We start from the raw sequence: 22,240 nt of genomic DNA on the forward strand, positions 1-22,240 counted from the left end.
ACGTGCCCTGTTCTGCCAAAATATGGCGTTGGCATCAATGTTACGGTGCCAATAATCCCGTTGGCTGAGATGCCAGCATGCCTACCCACAATTGTCATATCATTGGCTGCAAATGCTGTATGCGCCAGCTGGTGTCCCCATTGGTTGTGACACTGAGGTAGCTGCGGTGGCGGGTATGCATTGGTTGCAAGTGCACGTATGCAGCAACCCAATGTCTCTATTCGGAATGCGACGGCCTGATGGTAGATATGTCATGCTTTGAGGTCTAAAGCTGTCAACCAGTGCCTGCAGCTTGACACACTACAAGCTTGATGTTGCTTGGCGCGTTGTTGGGCAACATACCACTCGGGTGGATTGACCAGCTTCTACGGCAGCTGCCATCGGAAACTTGCAGCCAATTCACCAATCCTGTTGATCGGCGCGCGCCAACGTACCCACTCCACCCACAATTCTCACATTCCCACTTGAGGTAATTCGCTAGTAAGGTGTTTCGAAGCCTCTCAGAATTTCTTTTTTTTTTTTCTAAATAGGAAGGCGCATTGGATTGAACCGTATACTCTCTTATGCAAGGAAACTGCACGGACTGGTTTTATTGGATGCTGATCAAATAAATGGTGAACTTGTGTCCCACCCAGATGGTATGGAAGGTAAAAGCTTATGGAGAAAATAAATTTTGAGTATACAAAAACGTGAATGAATACAAGGGCTGGATGAGTACATTTACGTTCCACGGGAGGGGTGTCTGTAATGGCACGTTGAAGATTTGATGCTGGGGGATGTAAAACGACTAAATAAACTGCAATCCGGACGGCGTGGCTGAAAGCTTTTATGGGAGCAGCTTTTCATTTTGGTCCATTTCGTGAAGCATCGTTGGTGCCGTATCTAGAAGCTTCAGGATTACCAAGTGGTCAGCAGTCTGCTGCAGCCGTGACTTTGGCGTGTCTAGAACATAGAAGAAAAAGCCCGCGAAGTGGAAGAAGCACGAAGCGTAGCTAGAAGACTGTGTTGATGTTGCAGGGGACACGAGGTCATCCACCGCGAACGGACGGACGGACATAATACGGTGACGGTGAGGCTGACCGCATCTCCCTGAAATGTAATCCAGACGAGCTATTTTTTAAAAAAAGGTAGCATTAAAAATTAAACCTTCGCTTCTTTTTGCCTCACTTAATTATTACTCTTATTGCGTCATGTTGCACCCATGAGAGGTCGCATAGGCGCTCCTTCCAACATGGCCGCGCCCATGTCATCTGCAGGAGATGTGCTAGCTTATTAGCCGCAGCCGCGTTTAACTTGTTGTTTTGACGGCTCGACGGTCTCCTCACGCATTTCTCGGGCCCATGACAACCGCGCTAGCCTTCGTGCACAAGCTATTCAACTGTCGGCTGGCCACAACTCGCTCCTGCAGCACGAATCACAGGAATGCCGCCAAGCGCCTGGTGAAGATCATCGAAAGCATGCCGAAAGAACCTACCGCTGCCATACAACTCCGGGCCCAGCGGATCAGCGCCAAGGCCAAGGACGCCAACAAACCCAAGCCTCGGCCGTCTGAAATTTCGCTCTGGGTGCTGGGCAATGGGGGACCGGGAAACCCGCAGTCGCTCTATGTTAACACCGACCAAGCTCGGTAAGACTCGGCGCTGTTATTTGATAGGGCCCAGCAGAGCCTGTTCCGTTGGTGCCGCGCGAAAGTTAAGACAGAAAAGTATAAAATGCAGTACAAACTGGAATTTGGTTACACGGGTGGTTCATTGCTTTCATACCTCGCGGTGAAGTCAATGCCGCGTGCAACTATGTTCTCTAGACAAAGGCAAAGCTTGACTTGAATAAATCGCCGCGGATTGCGAAATTTTTAAAAATTTAATAAACATCCAGCGAATGCAGCGAACTAAAGCAGCACGTCAAGCAGCCTAGCTGGTTAAATTTGAGATATTTGCGTTGTTTACCATGCAGCCCATACTGGGCAAACTGCAATACCTTTTGCTGCGCTGTTTGAGGGAAGCCTTAGTTGTGTGTGGATTACATTTAACAAAGTTTATAGCGCAAAGGCGATTGCTGCTGTTAAGAGCAAACTGACTAGAATTGTCAATCCTGAAGTAATTTTGGGGCGCATTGGTGTTTTAATGACAATTAAGAAAACAAAAACGTTATGTTCAAGACTTAAACTCGTGTTTTGTGATTCCTGTGATGTCCCATTCTTGAACAATTCACGGTGCGTTCTAGGCAAGGATTTGGACAGGGAGGAACACGACGCACAGAGATGCTGGGCCAACGCTGTTACAGTCGACTCTCAATTCAAAGGAGTTTAATTGGAATTTTCGGTTAATTGAAAGTGGTGTTCTGGTCCCTGCAATTTTACGCGCATTTTGATCAAGGAAATCGCTCGATAATTCGAAGCTAAAACCCGTTATATCAGTTAAGTGTAAGTTATTTCGAATGAGAGGCATTGAGGGGACCGTCATTTCTCGATAAAATTAAAAATTTGCAAGTGCGGAAACAGCGATGTGTTCTGTACTGATGTCGGCGCCGTTGCAGCTGAGACAGCGCACAGTCGATAAAGTGGCAGTTTGGTTGAGACTCGCGCCAGCACACATATCCCCCTCTTTTTTTCAGTTCCCCAATCTTTGTTGTGCACAGTACCATGTGTGAGCAGTTTTTGTGGTGTACACTTCAGGCGTTGGTTTTAGCAATAAGTCTCGACTATCATGGCAACCCATGCTGTACGCTCGAATTGGTGACGGCAGTCAAGATTCTGAACAAAATCAAGAAGTGTGATGTGTTGCGGACTAATGACAATGCTGTTCTTGTGCTCTTGGATTAATTTGAAATTTGGTTAATTGGAAGTGTTTTGCAGTCCTCATGCACTTTGTATTACGGGGAGTCAACCCTACATGGTCCACATTCATTGATGCAAGCATGCTGTGCCCTTCTCTCCAGGATACTGCGCTGAACACGTTGACACTGTGTGGAAAAATGTTCTCACAATGTTTAAATTTTTCATTTTGCATTTCTTCATTTTTCTTTTCACAACATCTCTTATGATTTGTATTTCGATTGCGATAATTAACCAAATTTAAGAAGTTTGAGAAAATTATACCAATGCCCCGCATAACTGTAAAAAAAGAAAAAAAAAAGAAATTGCTCTTTTCGCCTCTGATGTACCTCCCGACACTGTGCGGAACGAAGCCTGCATGAACTTGCAACCAGCCACGAAATATTTAGTGTTGAGTGCTCAAGGCGTCCTCCAAATGAACGCCTAGTAATGAGTTTGGTTTAGAGTCTATGCCTTTAATTCGTAAATCAAAAACACTTGAATTGGACATTTGGCTCAAAAAAATTCGTTTTTCTACATTTAAAACACCCTGGGAAGTGCTGTAACATGGTAGTGTGCATTGTAGAGCAAAAATTGCTTTGCCAAATTGATTCACAGATTTTAAATCTTTTTTCATATGTCAACCTAGGCACAATTTTCAAACCGAACTGTGGATTCTCCTTGTTAATATTGAAGTTGCCATGCGTGACGATAAGTTGCAGTAGCTCGATAACTTCGACTCGCAGTCACTTTGGCTTACGGTGTTCTTTCCGCTCCAGGTACCTGTTCAACTGCGGGGAGGGAACACAGAGGCTCGCAACCGAACACAAGTGAGCCAGACGCTTTCATCTCTCTTTCTCTCCCATTTTCGTGCCCAGCAGGGAGCACCCATTATAGTGCCTGTTTGTGCGAATGCAGGGTGAAGCTGTCCAAGTTAGAGCACCTCTTCTTCACCCACAACAAGTGGTCAAACTTGGGAGGCCTGCCTGGTGAGGAGTTGTTCACCACATATTGCCCTAACTGATTCCGAAAAAAAGAAAAAAAAAACTTTCAATGCTGTGAAGTCTAAATTTTCCGAGAAGAATTGTTTGGCTATGCCCGGGGTTCTCCCCAGAAATTTATGAGAGGAGGACATTCTGAGAACAGGGGGGGATGGGGAGATGTTAAGTTCAAAAATTTCACATTTTAATCACAAAGATTCAAGAACTCTGGTCAAATACCGCACATAGCTGGCAATTTTTCCGACTTAAGAACTACTTGTTCAGACTCCTCCGCGTATACAGGCAGTAAGCTGTGCTGCCCGCTGCCGCTGGGGTTTCTCTCGAACAGTGGCCGTTTTTAGTTCCCCAGGCGTGCATTTCAAACGGGTCAGTCGGAGCGGTGGGGCCTACCGAACTTAATTTTTAAGCAGTGGGCGGCATTTCCGCCGCCGCCCACTGTGGGGAGAACTCTGGCTATGCCAAATGTACTCGTGTGTGACATGGTAAACTAAAGATGGGATTCACCTCTTTCTTTCGTAGTCCTAGTACCTAGCAGGACACCGAAGCCACCTTGTCAAAGCCTTACTCGTTGCTCCGTTGCCCAGTTTTATAATTCATTGCTAGCGGAAGCCTAGAGTTTTATTTTTCACACAAAGCTCACAAAAAGAGACAAGGCCACGCGCCTCGTGTGGACACTGCGCCAACTTACTGTAATGATGGCACACTGGTTGGCAATTAGTTTTCATGCTATATGAGCTTGCAAAACTGTGTTTTTTAGCCGCTTTATGGTAATTTAAACTTGACTGGTTAATTTTTGAGAGAAGGTTTAAGGTAAAAAGGCAAAGTCGAGGTTGGAAGTATTTATTTTTGTGGACAGGATGGGTCAGTATTCTTATTACATACCTGACACAAACTACAATAAAAGCTCGTTAATTCGAACTTACGCCCTGGTCCTGGCAGAACCCTGTGTATTACAATGGGAGAAAACTCCCAATAATTCGAAGGCGTCGGTATCCACAATGGTTAATTCGAACTACGATCCCCAGCTTTCCATCGCTCCTTGCAGAAGAAGTCGGCCCAGAGTGATTACGAAGTGTTGCAAATCCAAACCAAACTATAGATGCAAAAAAAAAAAAAAAAGCGTGGCACGGGCGCTGCGCTCCTACAACAGCTTATTTCGCTTCTACAGAGGGCGCCGCGCCACCAGCGCCAGTGCTCCGGTGCATGCCATTATTATTGACGAATAATTATTTACGAAATCACCTGCCACAAACGTGTAGTAACGCCTAATTCGCATTAGCGAGTCCAGAGGTGGCTTCTTTGTGTTCTGCCCGCGCAGTGTGGTGCGATTTCCATTCATTATAGCGCCCGCCCGCTAACTCGAACTCCGCTTCACTCGAACAGTTTCGTGGTCCCCTTCGAGTTCGAATTAATGAGCTTTTCCTGTATGATGCAATCCCGGGCCGTAGCCGGAAATTTTTACAGAGGGGGTTATGGGTTATCCGAAGAGAGGAATTTCGCTAAAAGGAACACTAAGCCTCGCTTACATGCTGTTGAGAAAAAATTTTGAAGGGGGGGTTCGAACTCCCCAACCCTCTGGCTACGTCCCTGATGCAATCACTGCACGGTGTTTCAGTACAAACGGGTCACCGGTTCATGCCGCGTACATCCAGTGCCGCACACAGCATGTAAAATAGTCAAACTAGAATTTGTTGCACCGATTACTACGTTTAGAAGTGTTTGTTCTGTTATTAGAATTAATTTGCAAAATGGCTCTGACTTGTGAACAAATAACATTGTACATAGTAGCAACTTTGTGCATGTTCCTGTCCTTAGTGTGTGTGTGTGTGTTGTCCTGGTGTGCAACCTTTCCCACAGGGCTGGCACTAACGGTGCAGGACATCGGAGTCCCCGAGTTTTTCGTCCATGGCCCAGCCAACATGGTAAGCCGGCAAGTTTTTCAGACTTGTGGGAAACGCCGATGTTTTCCTCACTACAGCTCACATTATGAAGCGCAGTGCTTCACTTCTGAAAACCAGTAAAGTGCCGACCTGTTAGAAAGCTGGGAAATTGGCTTTGACAGTTGGAATCGTATCCTGGGAGCTTTTGTCACCAGGTGTACAAGTGCAGAGCTCCTTGCTGCAAGAGTTCCTGCAAGAGTTCATAATTGCATAATTGCTGCAAGAGTTCCTGGCTGTAGCTTAATAGTACGGTGCTCTTTAGGGTATTGCCTTGGTTATCACTCTTTTAGAAGCCCCAAAGCCTGAATAACCTTTTTTTTTTCTGAAAAGGTATATAAGTCTTCACTACATTTCTTTTTTGTTCTTTGATGGGATTTAATGATCCTTCACAGAACTGCCCAGCTGCTTGTCCTAACTTCCAATATGCATTTACTTCTGCCACAGGCTATTTAGATGTCAAGATAAATTAAAACACCTTTGTATTGTTTGATAACGATAGCAAAAAAAAAACTGCTATTCAGAAAATAATATTCGCATATGCTTAGACATAACAGTGTATCAGAAATGCAATATTGCCAACAGATTTTAAATCGCACCATTATCCTGACTTTAGAGCCAATTGAAATTCAGCGTCTATAACACCGCAACTGAGCAATTAAAAAACAAAAATAAAATAAAACTTTTTACAGTAAAAAAAAAAGTCTGCTTTCAAGGTTGCATGCCCTTTCCCTTTCCTGTGTTCTCACCCTCCCGAAAAAAAAAAAAAAAAAAAAAAAAAACTAAAGCTGCAAACAACACCTGCTCCAGCGAAGTAAAAATAAACAAACGGGTAATCACCCAAATTAAATTAAAGCCAGTTAGTAGATTAATAAAATAAAAAGAAAACATGAGCATTACAAATAATGATAAGCAAGGGGTGGCTGAAAAACATGCTCAGGCCCTCAGTATTATTAGTAGGAAAACAAAAAAAAATAACTTTTTAGGATTAAAATAAGGAATCTGCTTGGAAGCTTGCATGCCCTGTACAGTGAGCTTCATTTTTTAAAAGAAATTGTGACTAGCTGTCGTAGGTACCGGGGTAATTGCGTAGAAAACAGGCCAGAAGCTGTGTTCGAGACGAGAAAACTTTAGCATAGTAGGCAAAAATAGTCATTTAAAGGTCGTTGGAGTGTGACTGCTCAGGTATATTTAGGGTGGATCTGCAAAATTTTGAAAGTCTTTTCCTGATTGATTGATTGATTCTAGGGTTTAACGCGCCGCCGCAACGCATGCAATGAGGCGCGCCGTAGTGGGAGGGCTCCGAATTAATTTTCACCACCTGGGGATCTTTAACGTGCGCCGAAATCTCGTACACACGGGCGTTTTTGCTTTTCGCCTCCATCATAAGAGCGGCTGCCACGGCTGGGAATCGAACCCGCGACCTCGTGCTCAGCAGCCTTAGCGACTGAGCCACCGTGGCAGGTGAAAGTCTTTTCCTAAATCCTGTGCATTATAAATATTAAATTATATTGATTCTTCTTTTGGGGGGGGGGAGGGGGGGGGGGGCAAATTTTTATTTCCCAAAAACAGTGTACTCTTAATTGAAATATGACCTGTTCTTTTTTTACAACAGTGCTTTGCTTGCTTAGGAATACACATTTGAAGCTGGTGTTTTGCTGTGTTGTTTTTTTCCAATTTTTTTTGTAATATAAAGAAGCACATTACAAATTACACAAAGTGCCTTTGGTTCTTGTTGCACGCATTCTTCCTTGTAATGAACTTGTGCAAGGATGTGCTGCTTTAGTGAATGCCCCTAGTTTTGCGCACTGTGCATGTGCGCAAAGTTTGCAGCTTGTACTACGTTACATGCTGATGCTTGTAGGTGAAGATGTTTAACCTTTTGCAATGCGTGCGTTTGCAGGAGCAGCTGTTTGAAATGACCCGGGGATTCATGGTGCTGCAAAACGTCACAATAAGTAAGCTCACAAGTTGACTTCTTTCCAGAGTTCTTATTCAGCATCATCCTTTCTGTGCCTTACCATCAAGGCTGCTCATAATATTGTTTTTAAGTGCAGAGCACTTTAGGGGCTCGCGTTGTCGTCATAGCTCGCTAATGGTCGATGCAACTGCCGAAATCAAGTGGTGGAGCGAGATAACGGACCCAAGTAGAGCCTCATCTACCGTCGTCAGAGGGTCACGCTGAGGCTTTGAAAACCGCGCGGTGTAAATAGTCATAACTGCTCGAACCTCGTGAACCACTGGCGCTTGTCATACATCTCCCCTTCGTTTAGCGCAAAGAAAACTGCAGGTACATTTCGGGCAAAATCTGTGTATATAACCGGCAGCCTGCACGTTCGTTTAGTTAGGAACGCTTGTTGGGTTGGTTTTTACGATGGTAAGCGAAAAAAGCGGCTGCTTAAGAAAAAAGTGGCGCGTTCGAAATGCCACAGAAAGGCTCCAGTCACTCAAGAAAAAAATGGCGCGTTCCAAATGCCGCAGAAAGACTTTAGCCACGCATGAAAAGAATGGTGCTTTCGAAATGATGCAAAACAGCTCCAGCATACGAAATTAAAGCAGGCACAAAAAGAACAGAACTCCCGCTGGCGCAGTTTCAGGCATGGGGCACGTGAGCACTGCGAAGGTGGAAAATTTGAAATGCACCACAGCCCATTATGGCAAATCACTGCTCAGCACTTCCGACAGCTTTCACGTTTAGTGGAACGCTTTAATTTTTTGGTTTGGCTTCGTGCAAAATTCAATGCACGTGCTATGGCTGGGCAAAGCATGAACTTTGACATCCTTGCGACTTAAAGTGGGTCCTCTTTGTCCGACAGCCAAGCGGAATCCGTCAGACAAGACGTTCTCGGACAACTGCATGGAAGTCATGTACGTGCCCTTGTTCCCAGACGATGGAAGCAGTTCTCCAGACAGTGACGACTGTGAGTCCAGCATTTCTTGCGTGCACTGCTGCTTTGTTGTGCTTCATTTGAGGGGTAGAAGCACCGTAACTTTACAAGTGAAGATTTACCGGTGGTTTCTGTAACATAGAGTTCACGGTTCTTCAAAAAAAAAAACTTGAATTTTGTTAGCCGAACTCCTTTTTCCCTCTCTTGCGCGTCCTCTTCACTGCAGATTTTATCCTGTCTACTTTGGTTCCCACTGCCCATGTACAGGGTGTTACATCGATAAGTGGAACACTTTAAGATTTCTTCCTGAGCGAACTGCTGCTCCGTTTGCGCTCAAACTTTGCACGAATGACACATTCTGTGGTCTGTTTTGTTTGAAATCGGGAACAACAATGATACTGACCTGTTCATTCTGAAAATAAATAGAAACAATTTTCGCCTATGGGAAAATAGCGGCCAATTTAGATGTGCAAGCTGGCGACGGCGCCACCTGGGGTATGTAGAGTGAAACGGACGATGGGGATTCATGGTAGGAAGGAGCCAAATGAGCTAGCAGACGATCAGAAGACCTCTTTTGTTGGTAGTTTATGATGGCCAGAGATAGTTACATAAGAGCTCATATGAATCGTAGAAAAGTATTTGCGCGATTTGTCGTTGTCAATACCAGTCATCTGGTTTCAGATCATCTGTCGTCTACTGCGTCAGGTTACCCCACTTTTTGAATGTTCACTTTTGATGCTTTGTTCTCATTTTACTTTTATTATTCTGTGCGTGCGTGTCTGTACTTGTGACATGGCTGCTTTTTCATCTGCTGAATGATAAGCTTGCACATTTGAATTGGCTGCCATTTTTGCATTGGCGAAAATCGTTTTAATTATTTTCAAAATAAACACGTAAGTACCCTCGTTGTTCGTGGTATGAAACAAAATAGATCACAATATGTGACATTCGTGTGAAGTTTGAGCGCGAATGACGCAGCAGTTCACTCACGAAAAAATTTTAAAGTGTTTCATTTATCGATGTAACACCCTGTACTGTTTAGTATCTGCTAAATTCTGGCCAACTCTGGTGTAGTCATAATCGGTGCCAGGTCTGGTGCACATTTGCACCGAGCCAGTGCAGTGCATTTCATTAAACCTTTCCTTCCCTGGCCTACTCTCCTCACTTATTTTTACCGACGTCCTCATCCTCTCCTCTCACGCGATCCAGCACTCACACTATTTCTTTAAAATGCTACACCTGTAGTCACTAAGGTAAAGTGGAGTCACCCCACATGACGCGCTTTTCCTAGAATGCGAATTTATTGTCGTCTGTTTTTGTGTGGCCCGCCTGTTGGGCAAACTGAATTGTGCAGCTTACTCCCCAAGTGACCAACTGCGCTGAAATTATGGGGATTAACTTTGTGGCCAAGTCTTGAATCGGGATAGCCCAGCTTGTGTTTTTGTGCAGATGTGTAGTGGCTCCTCCTGTTTGTGTCCTCTTATTTTCACTGACTCCCCGTCCACCCTTGACCTTAGGCAAGAGGCAGAGGAGGTGTTCCCAGGATGACCCCGACAGCACCTCTGTCGTTGCCTACATCTGCAAGGTGAGGCTGCTCAGTTGCTTTCTGCACCCCGGCGCAAATGACAGCCATGACGGCATTCAGCGTAGTATTTTTGTGCCGCTGTTCATTGGCTGGAGTCGAGGCAAGTGGAAGGAGCAGGAAATAAAAGTGATGCAGCTGAAGGGGAAGCTGTACACAATGGGGAGACGTAACAGAAGCAAGATCCTGCGTGCGTGAGAGCAGCAGCATAACGAAGCAAACAGCAGTCAAGAATGATTAATGAGCAGTAGGTGGCCTTCTTAATGCGAAACACTAAATGGCTCGCTGGGTGTTTTTAAAAGCCGCCTTCTGGGAACTTGTGCAAAATGGCTCCTGAGCCTCTCGTTGGCTGCATCATGTAGCACATAACTGCACAGGTATTTGAGATCTAACACCGTTAAGAAGTACCAGTAGTGAACACTTTTTATCTTTGTTTTATTGTGCAGTAAAGAGCTCGCACTCTTCCTTTCTTGTTATGGCTTAGTATTTATGAAATATTGATTACTTTGTTCTAAGGAGGCAGCTTGTTTCGTTTCATTCGTGTCACTCTGCCAAAATAGATTTGAAGGACAATTGAGTAGCGCCTGATAAAAGATGAGGCAAAATATTTAATGCCACCGTATTTTCTAGATAAAGAAAAATAGAAATGAACAGAGCACCATTTTCAATTTTTTTCTCCCTCCTTGTTCCAGCCTCACAGTCGACCTGGCCAGTTAAATCTCCAAAAGTGCGTAAACTTCGGAGTTCCACCGTAAGTGTTTTCTTTTACGTAGCCCTTATTACATGACATGGAAATTTTACACACAAGATCTGTTCTCAAATATAGGTGCATAGAGTGCAGGGCAAATAAAAAAAAAATGGCCGCGTATCTGCTCACTTTTTTGCAAATGTCGTCAAAAGACGATAGTCTTCTGCTTCCTCTGCCTCTCTTCCCTCTCCCCCACTTCTCATGCTTTCCCCCTCCCTTTTACTCCTCCCACGATAAGCGCAGAGATTTTGTGGAGTCAATTCAATTTTTCCGCATTCCACCACTCGCACGCCATCTATTGCAACCTTATGTTACTGTTGAATTTGGGATGCCACCATGTGGTCCAAAATCGTCACGTGCTCTCTTTGTATTTTTGCAAAAAGGTCAAAACATTGGTTTTAATGGGTATTTTTTATTTGCTATTACAAAAATCAAGCAGCCATTTATATTTAATTAATAGAACACTGCAAATGCCACTTATGTATTGGTGTCCTGCCTCAAATATGCCCAAAGTTTTTTTTTTCTTCAACAATGTTGACAAGTATTAAGGGCGTTTCCAGGATTAGTGGTATGGAAAAATTTTGCCTGTATAAACCTGTCATTCCGGTATCCCTTTAACTTTTGGTTGCAAGGTTGAATCACAGGACAGACAGACAGAGACATTTTCAGTTTTGCTAGCCCAAGGAAGGCTGTTGTCTTTAAAAGTGAGCGTGGAACCAAGTGAACAATGGTATGCAGTGCAGGCATTCTAAAAGGGAGGCAAACATGTGCACCAGCAGCAAGAAGCACCAAACCAGGCAACAAAAACCTCTCTAGTCACTCAGACTCAGTTTCATCGTCGTTTGGTGATTTTGAAGAAACCATTGGCTTCACATATCTGTCTAACACACGTGCTTCGCAGGGTGGCCGTGTGCGGCAGAGCAAACAAGTAAATAGTCGTTCCGAAAGAAGTCCAAGACAAGCGGAGTTCTATGAATTTGCACACGTTAGAAGAAGTTATAATAATTATAATATTAGTAGAAACTTGCTCAAATACAGTTGGACAGTAAATAATTAACATTCTATATTTTGTATTGCAAAACATCTAAAACTATGAATGAAAGCACTCATTCAATTCATATTGTAGTCTCCTAGGTAGATTCACACTGTTAATGCACGTTTGTCAGCAACATATTCACACCAGTGCATGATTGTCTTGCCTGTTGATTCCTCAACTTTGGTTTCACTTCATACCGCAACTGAACTCGGTCATTGCCGCATGTGTTTGAGTCATCTGGAAAATCCTTTACTTACGCTTTGGCTGAATTGTGAGTGCTCCTCCAGTTGAAAAAAAGTGCAACATCTTTGCGGTTGTTTGAAAGTCCCGGCTGCAACACATCGAAAATTGAGGCCCTAATGTAGATGCAGGATGCCAGTGAACATGAGATTCTTCATTCTGCTTCAATAGTGTGGCATCACGGCGTTCATCCACGCACAACATCGGTGTTGTTAGTGGGCATAGCCAAGAACGACAGAGTGAACTCTGCTATTTACACGACACCATTCTCACGAATTGCTTCTTTGAAATCTAACACTTCTGCCCAGAATTCTTTCAGAGTTTTTGACGAGGAACACGCTAGTGAACATCGCACGCACTGCAATAACAATATTTTCACGAAAAACGTGAATAAGCCCCCTCCCCCCCCTCCCCCCCCCCCAAAAAAAGCAACAAGTGATGGAAAAAATCTCCAAGCAACTCAGTGAAAAAAGGACCCCCAAATCCGCTTGTAATAAGCGGAACTGGCAACACTGGTCCTCGTATAGGCTGTGCATAGCTGCTAAAAAAGGGAATCAATAGGGTGTGTTTTTGTCACTGGGTGCAGCAAGACACTCCACACCGTGGGTGTCAAATTGGAGTCTTTTTGTCAAGCAGTGAAACAATGTTGTGTGGTTTCAGACACGTCATACAGGCAGTAGTTAGCGGAAAGCACGAATACAGTATCCTGCTGGTACTGCAAAATCCCAGGGGCCATACTTCAGCATGTAAAGGAACCTGCTGAATTGTGCTGTTTCACTTGCAGGGGACCCTTGCTGGGAGAACTGAAGGCAGGCAGGGATGTGACATTGCCAGATGGCACAGTTGTAAGTGCACTTCCTCCACCATCGACTGCGGCATTTTTCTTTTTATATTGTTGAACTAATATACGTAGGTATCTCTTTGTGCAAGGCCTCAAAGCCCTGCCGTATTGTTTTGAAAACGCTAGCTGTATGTCTTTAGTTAATGTTTTGGACGTAGTTGACATACAGTACTTGGAACCCCCTTAGTTGTGTCCTGTCAGCTTTATGACGACATCTCAGTTCCACCCTTACTGGCAGGTCTGAAAATACGGATCGATACAGTCACTGCGCTAAACCACAGGCCCTCCTCCCAGTTTTGTGATGACCTAAAAGTGCGATTTAGGCATCACAAAGGTGTTCTCCACAGAGGTTAGGTTTGGTGTTATTTTAGCTCAAGCCTAGGGTGGGAAAAGGGTTCACTATGGCCATGCACGCATATGAACATAATTTTACCAGGGCCAGAGGGAATAAAGAAGGCGGGCTTTGCATTTCTGTGAGCAGCATAGCTATGCAGTGCTGTTTATGAATGCAGTGTAAACGGCCCGCTGCATCAGAAGCTCACTCCCAAGCTTTGGCCGTTTTGTGCTCCTAGGTGAAGTCATCTGACGTGGTCTCCCCAGAAGAGGCTGGCCCTGTATTTATTGGTGAGCAATTGCATTTGTCTTCTGGACGCTTGCCTACTCTTGGAGTTTTCTGTGTTTTTTTTTTTTTTTGCTTGGAGAGTTATGCTAGCTTTGTTGATAGAGGTTTTTGTATGTCGTTTGCTGTTAGTCCTGGCTGCCATTAACCTTCACTTCAAGTTACCGTAAAATACCGATCAAGCACCCCCACCCGTGCAAGTGCCCCACTCTCATTACCTGAGTATTTTGAGTTTTCACGCGTTACTGAACAATTGCCCCCCTCCCCCAACCACCGTTGATGGCCCAAACCAATGAAACTGAAACCGCCCAGGAACGCTTTTGACTGCGCTCTTGGCTAAACCAGAATCCAATCCGAGAACAGAGGGTAGCTGTTAATTCCACACACGCTCGCCACTTTGTTGTCATCTGACATGGTCGAATGTGCTTGTGACTGTGACAACGGTGGTTTGTGACAAGTATTCGTAATGAAAGCCAGAAGACACCTGAAGATTTCTGAGAGGCACCTAGGCCCTCTTGCTCCACCGTGAACGCCCTCCGAACACATCATGAGTACACCTTGTTCAACATCTCAAAAATGGATTGATGATGGCAAGAATGGATTCTAACAGGACCAACAACATGGTTGACAGGAACACCGTGTGAATTGCTAACACTGGTTGTGCGAAGAAGGGCTTCATACACTGCATGTTTACTACAAATGTTTCTCCTGAATGAACTGCATTATTTTTTTTCTTTTTCAGGGAGGGAAGGTAGGGTTGGTGAACATTTACACACCGCCATTTTGAATTATGGGGCAGTTCCTAACAAAAGCCATCCCCCCCCCAAAAAAGAATTCCCTGAACTATCTGCACTTTGAGGGGGGCGCTTGCTCGGTATTTTATGGTAGCTACCCGCTAATGATCACATGTTGCTTGTTGGAGCACACTTTACTGAGTACCGATTATTCTTGCTTTTACAGCCTCTGAGCCCTAATGTTTTCTAAAAATAATAGCAGTGTTGTTTTGTATGGAACAGCAACATTCCATTGAGCAAAGAGGTCTTTTTGTGTGTGCTACGGTTCCAACTCCAAGTCGTAACACAGCTAGCAGCACTCATTTTGACGTGTATAATCTCGCAGACAATATGTTAAATGCATAAAATTTTTCATTCCTGTTTTGATTATTCCTGTTTTGATTAGACCATTCAAAATGTTGGACGAAATTTTAGTTTGGTCCTGTGGAGCCATTTTCAGTCAGCCCTTTTTGATCTGTTTCTTTGGTGCCAGTGACAGTGATGTTAAATGCTGCATGCAGCCTCCACGGTGGAGGCAGAAGACAGTTTTGACGCACAAGACCTAAACTCGAATTCTGCTATATGGTTGTGGTTATATGCGGTCTGTCTAATGATCTGCTCACTTTTATTGTGCATTCAGTGTAGTCCTTTGAAAGATGCGTGTAAGTGGTAGCACCATAGCAGATTGCCTCGAATAACAAGCAGAAAGCATAGCTTGCGGGTAGAGCTTCTTGCTAAGTGTTGTGTCGTTATTGTTGTCCTCAGTGGTGGAGATTCCCTCGGAGGACTACCTGAAGTCCCTGTTAGAGGCCGAGCAGTTTGCCGGTCACCAGGTGACCGCAAGGTGCGAGGCGGATGTGGCCAGGGTGGTCGTCCACTTCACCCCGTCCTCGGTCATGCAGCACCCCTCCTACCGAGAATGGATCGGCAGGTATGGGACGTTAGGAGATGGGGAAAAATAGAACCGACTCCCCGTGGTAGTGTATGCATCCTTTGCAACAAACTGAGGCTGATAACACAGGATGAATGTGTGACTAAAAGCTGGGTGTCGTGCAAAGTCAGTTGCAAAACAATGACACTTGTTGCACGAAATTATCTCCTCACCAATCCTGTTATCAGTGGTGGGTATAGTGTGCTTGTTATTAGCATGAACTTTCATGGGGAACCTGCATTGTATTATATTTCTTTTTAATTTTTGAGCCTGGGGTTGGCAGATGGGGGCCATCTCTGAGCAAAAAGAAATAATGGCTGCAAACACTGCCCTTTGCCAAGGGTTGCATGCAGCCGCAACATAAGCGGGAAATTGTTCCCATCTGCATATACTAACACGAGGCACAAATTTGACCCTCTAAAGAGTTAGCAAAAGCCTGACATTGTTTGCATATTTTTGGTATAGTTTTGGCTTTATAGGTGATGTTGTCTGGACACTATTCTATTCGTAAACACATTTTTCCCTCCTGTAAATGCAACTTCTGGTAACAGACTTGTAGGAGGCACCTCTGTTTTTAATCAAAGCTTGAACTTTCAAATTATTCAGGTCAGTGCTTTAGCCATGCAATCAAAGCATTGTTGAGCATTGTTGCTCGCAGAGCTGGGATGCAGATGTGGACAACAAACACTATGAAAGAATGTTCTTCGTCAAGCACGAAAATGAACATTTTGCTTACTGTTTACTATTTTTGCTAATTCGCCTCAGCCGTGACATTTCAATGACAAGAATATGCAGTTTCGATTAAGTCTAGCCAGGTTTAGTCATTACTATTATACCCTTAACCAAGTTGTTGCTCATCTGAGTTTTGATGCTTTAATTACGTGAAGAGCTTTTTTTCTCTCCTTTGTATAACGGCTAGTTAGCTTCAGACACATGAATAAGTGAATTTGAAATAAAGAGTAGATACATCATGCTTTTCGTGCATATCAGAAATAAGGGCAATTAACAAAAAAGCTTGACTTTTTTTTAATGATCAGAAATGACACAACTGCTGCTTTATGAACTGCTCCAAAATGTTTCGGCCAGCAAGTAGTGCAAGCAGTATGGTTGTCGGCTATAAACTCACTGTTTTGGTGCTGAGGTCTGCACGCTCTGCCCAGCCGTGACGGCCAGTGTTGGGCTGACCTTGGCGGCTTCTGCCTTTGCAGGTTCCCAGCCAGCACAGCCCACTTGGTGCTCAACGATTGGGCGAGCTCCCTGAGCAGCGTGGCACTTCACAGGGCACAGCACCGGCTCAACCTCCTCAGCTCTACCATCTTTCCGCTCTTGCACGTGGAGGCAAGCCGTCTTCGTCTCGTCCTTTCAAAAGCTGCTTTCGTTCGGGGGCTTTCTGAAGGACTGGCACGGCTGTTTGTAAAGTAGACTCGCGCAGATACTGCAGCATTTTATGAGGTGTCTTGTCGAATGTCACTTGTAGTGGCAGCCATAAATTGTATTCTTGGTTGATTTGTTTGGAAGGGGTTATTATTTTGAGGTGTTATTATTATTTCAGCAGGAATGCTCAGATAATGAATGGCAGCCTATTATTGTCCCTGAAGAAGAAAGTGTATGACAGCTGCATCTTACCGGTACTCACCTACGGGGCAGACACTTGGAGGCTCACTAAGAGGGTTCAACTTAAATTTAGGACGACTCAGCGCGCAATGGAACGGAAGATGATATGTGCAACATTAAGGGACAAGAAGAGAGCGGAGTGGGTCAGGGAACAAACGCGTGTTAAAGACACACTACATAGTAGAAATTAAGAAGAAATGGGCATAGGCAGGGCATGTAGTGCGAAGGCAGTATAACCGTTGGTCGTTAAGGGTAACAGGGTGGATCCCTAGAGAAGGCAAGCATGGCAGGGGGCAGCAGAAAGTTAGTGGGGCAGATGAGATGAAGAAGTTTGCGGGGATGAATTGGTCGCAGTTAGCACAGGACCGGGATAATTGGAGATTAATGGGAGTGGCCTTTGCCCTGCAGTGGGCGTAGATAGGCCGGAGATGATGATGATTATTATTATTATTTTGATGTCACCCTGATCGGGTGGATAAGATGGGCAGGGGTAAAGGTCACACGTTCTAATTTTTCTAATTATCCTGTGTATTACAAGACTCTGCTCCTAGCATAATGTCACTGGTTGAAATAAACCGTTTATTGTGCAATGCCCTGCCCTACAGTCCTGCATCTGTTGCTTGTAAAGAAAACAGCACTTTAGTGCTGGTTATTCCACAAAGAGGTTCCTATCTAAGAATTGCTCTTTTCTGTGGCTGACCTTTGACCTGTGTGGGCACAGTTGTGTTTTCTGTTGCTCAAAAGGGGAAAAAAGGTTTTTTGGCTTGTTAAAGTTGAGTGTAGAGGATGTAGCCTATGTAGCCATTGCTCCGGAAAAAAAAATGAATGCTTTTCTCTTACTCTGATGGCATCCGTGGTAGTGAATTGTTGCACTGTGTTTATGAGGGCTGCCTGATTATTTACTTATACCCTGTTTTCTTTTTATTCTCCTTTTCCTTTCTCAGGAGGCTCGGGGTCTTCCCAAGGAACTCATCGACTTGAATGTCACCGTCGGGGAGTCAATGTCCAAGTTCAAGTTGAGGCCGTTTCAAGGCCTTCAGAGGTGAGCAGGTCACTGAAGGGCATTTTTGAACATACAGGGTCTTTCCCTGTTGACTTAGCACCAGCGTTTGTGTAATTTCTTGAGACTACTGGTAAGTGGCTGGTATACATGAATACTAGGAATTTCTTCCTTTTTTTTTTTTTTGCCTCTAGACTTGCACTTTGTAGTGCAGCTGTTTCCTCACGAAACAAGGGCAGCCTGTGTCGAGTATTAAACTGTCTCATCTCCTCCAGGTTTGGAGCGGCATGAGCATGCACTTATATTGGCGAGACAAGAGATAGCATGCCAGCCATGTCCCGGTTGCCTCTAACTTTTTAACGATTGTAGGCTAGTACATAAACTTTTTGCATGGAACAAGATGGAATGCCAAGATGGAAGCAGGAGGAGAGTGGCTGAGGTGATTACGCATATTAGCTGTCTTTGGTCCGCTATTGCTGTCTTTGGAAACGTTATTGCCGTTCTATGACACATTTGCAGTGGAAGCGCTTCTGCTTCTTTTTTAAAAAAACTGTATGGCATAGGCGTAGAGGCTCTCACCACAGTTGAGTCTACACCATACAGGAAGATGAGTATTTTAAATGCAGAGCACTTTAGAGGCTCGCCTTGTCAGCGTAGCTCGCTCGCTGGACCCAAGTAGAGCCACACGGTGTTTCGTCGTCGCGGCGTAACTCCGAAGCTTTGAAAGCCATGCAGTTTATATAGTCATAAGCATTCGAAACTCGTGAACCGCTGGTGCTTGTCATGCATCTCCCTGTTGTTTAGCGCAAAAAAAACTGCAGGTACATTTGATGCAAAATCTGTGTATATAACTGGCAGCGCCTGCGTTCATTTAGTCAGGGATGTTCATTATCGTTGGGTTGGCTTTGTGATACTAAACGAGAAAAGTGGCAGTGCAATGCCGGCACGTGCGGTAAGAAAAGCAAGCACAAAAAGAACAGAACTCCCGCTGGCACAGTTTCAGGCAGGGGGCGCGTGAGCACTGCGAAGGCGGGAAATTTGAATTGCGTTGGGTGGTAGCAGTGAGCGGACAACGGCGCTACAGCCCATTATGGCGAAACACTGCTCTGCACTTCCGACAGCTTTCACATTGAGTGGAATGGCTTTAATTCCCCCCCCCCCCCCCCCCCCCCCCCCCCCCGTTTTTTTACCCATCGCTAACCTCCTTTTCAATGAGTACGTGACATCCGTAGTGCGTGCACCATTTTATGGCAGGCCTACGTCGGTAATCCTTGTGGCAGGAAGACAGAATCTTGAGTGACGTGCTTAAAGTAATGAAAGTACATGGAACTATGAGCAAGCGCTCACGCTGTGACAAAAATGAAAAGAATTTACCGTCCCTTCCCAAAGAATGTTGAGAGAAGCGCCAAAGCTTTCTCACATCAAAGCTGTGTCGAAACCTTCACTAAAAGTGCGTCCGATCGATTGTCGTACCTTCAAAGACCCAGATCACAAACGGAGAGCAAGCCGATGTGACAATTTTTCGCGCACTAAGTAAATGCATCTACAAACGATCTACTAAATGTATACCAATATGCGGTTTGTAAGATAAAGGTACTCCTTCTTCACTATCGATGCATGTATTGTCTTGTCTAGAACCATGTTCTTTTTTTTTTTTTTTTGCGATTTTCAAGCAACAGTTTTGACACAATGGAAGCCCGGTTTTACGCATGCGCCGTGTGTCCAGAGGTCTTATCGGAGCTTTTCGGTCTACTAACCGGTCTACGGGGAGATGCATTAGTACAGGACGCCATCGGGCCCGCTAAGAAAGCTCTCGCTTTAAAATTAGTGAGACAACAAAATAGCGTTGATAACAACCCCTACATGCAAAGTCTAGGTCACAAATACTTAACAAGGTGCCGCTGAAAAAGAAACACTTTTTGCAACTTGCTTATAGGTGGAAGTTTGCGCCATAATCGAAGTGTACAGAGCTTGCTTGGTTGCTGAGCTGCAACGGTGTGCGTTCTCTCTCTTGCATTTGTTTTCAGGGACTCCATAGTTCGAGTGGAACCCGAGGCGTATGTACAGGAGGCCCACGCAAGTTACGGCTTCACGGAGAAGCTTGAGGAGTTGAAAGCTGCAGCTGCCTTGACAAAGGACGAGGCTTCGTGTGAGTGTGCAAAAAGGGATTGCTTATTCTTTACAAGATCTTGGCTGCAATCGCTGCCTTGTTTGGGCTTCTAAGCGAGTAAGAAGTGGCAATTCTTGCTTCTTCTTTCTTTTGTCTGCCTACTTTAAGGGGGCACATGGGTCTTTGGGACTAAAAATTGCCCAAAGAAGCATTTTTTTAGGTGTCATTTTTTTCTGGGTTTATGGAGTTTTACCCATTTTACATTTATTTTCTACAGTCGGTACTTAAACAGAACCAGGCACTACTTGCAAAAGCTGTACAGGCCCGATTTTTACGAGATTTTGATGCCAAAATAACAATTTTTTCATGATTCCTCACTTCTGCGCCACGAGCACTATCACAGAGATAGGAAATTCTCGAGAGGTACGTGCCGGCATGTAGTGCAGCTAGAAAGATCATTTCTTTCGCAGTGTGTAGTTGAATGTTTGAACCTTGCAATAAGGGAAAGAGATTTTGTATTTCATGTTTTAATAATTGTTTATAAATGTTATTTGTAATTGCGCATGGTTAGCAGGAGTACTTTAAACCTAAAGTCAAAATTGATGTAAACTTGCATGTGATTGCCAGACAAAAAACCTTTCAGTATCTTTTCATGCCTTGCTGGTAATTCTGTATTAAATATTTTTTCTATTCTCAAGAACAATTAAGAAATATTTTTGGTTATCTGAGAAGCAAATGACCTTACATCGAAACTACTTGGATATTTGAAATTAACTAAAAAAACTGCACAAACCCACGAAGTTTCACTGAAATTGAGGCTAGTAACTGCTGCCCCTTGGCATCAAAAGCTTAGATATATTGAAATTTTGTTCATTATACACTGTCTATGATGGTGATGTTGGTATTTTAAAAATGCACATGCCGCGGTGGTTCAGTGGCTAAGGCATTTTGCTGCTGAGCCCAAGGATGCGGGTTCGATTCTCGGCCGTGGCGGCCGCTTTTCTGATGGGGGCAAAAAGCAAAAACGCCCGTGTGTACGAGATTTCGTCGCACGTTAAAGATCCCCAGCTGGTCAAAATTAATCCGGAGCCCTTCACTACGGCACGCCTCATTGTCTGCGTTGCGTCGGCGCGTTAAATCCTACAATCAAATCAATCATTTTAAAAATGCAGATAAAAAATTATTTTAGCGTGAGTTCTTAGCGCAACCAGAAATGATATAGAGCTCTTGTTTTTAAGGGGGGACGTATTGCGAGGTTCCCACTGTGAATGGCTTTCCATCAAGGACCTCTCCATTCCAGGCAAGCCCTCCCACCCCGAGATCCTGTTTCTCGGCACTGCGTCGGCCATTCCCGGGAAAGACCGGAACGTCAGCGCTGTTCTGGTCAATGTCAGGTGAGCACGTCTGGGTTACCAGTCAACCCTAACAACAGCTTAAGCAGCTGTCGTTCATTCATTCCACACACATAAGAACTGCTTTTGCGCTGTTTATTTGGTGAATGAAATTTACACGATAAAATGTTGCGCTATCCTCATTTCGTTCTTGATTTGCATTTAATATGTTATTTAGCCTGACACTGAACCCCATTTTTGTATGCTACTGCGGGATCCCGCCAGTGGGTTGCAAACTTTTTACCCAAAACATCAAAGTTGTAGTAGCGGTGCAATGGAACGGAAGATGATAGGTGTAACATTAAGGGACAAGACAAGAGCGGCGTGGGTCAGGGAACAAATGCGTGTTAAGGACATATTGGTGGAAATTAAGAAGAAGAAATGGACGTGGGTGTGAGCATGTAGTGCGAAGGCAAAATAACTGTAGATAATTAAGGGTAACAGAGTAGATCCCTAGAGAAGGCAAGCATGGCAGGGGGTGGCCGAAGGTTAGATGGGCAGATGCAATCAAGAAGTTTGCGGGGCTAAAGCGGTTGCAGTTAGCACAGGACCAGGATAATTGGAGATTTATGGGAGGGGCTTTTGCCCTGCAGTAGACATAGATATGTTGCTGCTGCTGATGATGATGGATATCTTGAAATGCGAGCGTTGACACCGCTCGTGTGACAGGCATGAACACACCTGTCATCGCGTTCTACGTTCTTATCGATGCCTTCA

General features: G+C 44.5%; 1 protein-coding gene across 1 annotated transcript in view; it reads left to right on the top strand.

Moving 5' to 3' along the window:
- Window positions 1-1,209: 1,209 nt before the first annotated feature.
- Window positions 1,210-22,240, top strand: part of Rnasez (ribonuclease Z) — a 36,939-nt gene continuing 15,908 nt past the window's right edge. The window contains exons 1-15 of the mRNA XM_077670503.1: window positions 1,210-1,627; window positions 3,592-3,642; window positions 3,731-3,801; window positions 5,671-5,735; window positions 7,654-7,708; window positions 8,567-8,671; window positions 10,156-10,223; window positions 10,913-10,971; window positions 13,029-13,089; window positions 13,658-13,709; window positions 15,243-15,408; window positions 16,617-16,746; window positions 17,967-18,064; window positions 20,050-20,171; window positions 21,433-21,526. Coding sequence (XP_077526629.1) covers window positions 1,341-1,627; window positions 3,592-3,642; window positions 3,731-3,801; window positions 5,671-5,735; window positions 7,654-7,708; window positions 8,567-8,671; window positions 10,156-10,223; window positions 10,913-10,971; window positions 13,029-13,089; window positions 13,658-13,709; window positions 15,243-15,408; window positions 16,617-16,746; window positions 17,967-18,064; window positions 20,050-20,171; window positions 21,433-21,526 — 1,484 coding nt within the window. The 5' untranslated portion in view covers window positions 1,210-1,340. The remainder of the gene's footprint in view (window positions 1,628-3,591; window positions 3,643-3,730; window positions 3,802-5,670; window positions 5,736-7,653; window positions 7,709-8,566; window positions 8,672-10,155; window positions 10,224-10,912; window positions 10,972-13,028; window positions 13,090-13,657; window positions 13,710-15,242; window positions 15,409-16,616; window positions 16,747-17,966; window positions 18,065-20,049; window positions 20,172-21,432; window positions 21,527-22,240) is intronic.

This window comes from Haemaphysalis longicornis, unplaced genomic scaffold (genome assembly GCF_048455015.1).
Source record: "Haemaphysalis longicornis isolate Haplotype H1 unplaced genomic scaffold, Haemaphysalis longicornis Haplotype H1 scaffold_5, whole genome shotgun sequence".
NCBI lineage: Eukaryota > Metazoa > Arthropoda > Arachnida > Ixodida > Ixodidae > Haemaphysalis > Haemaphysalis longicornis.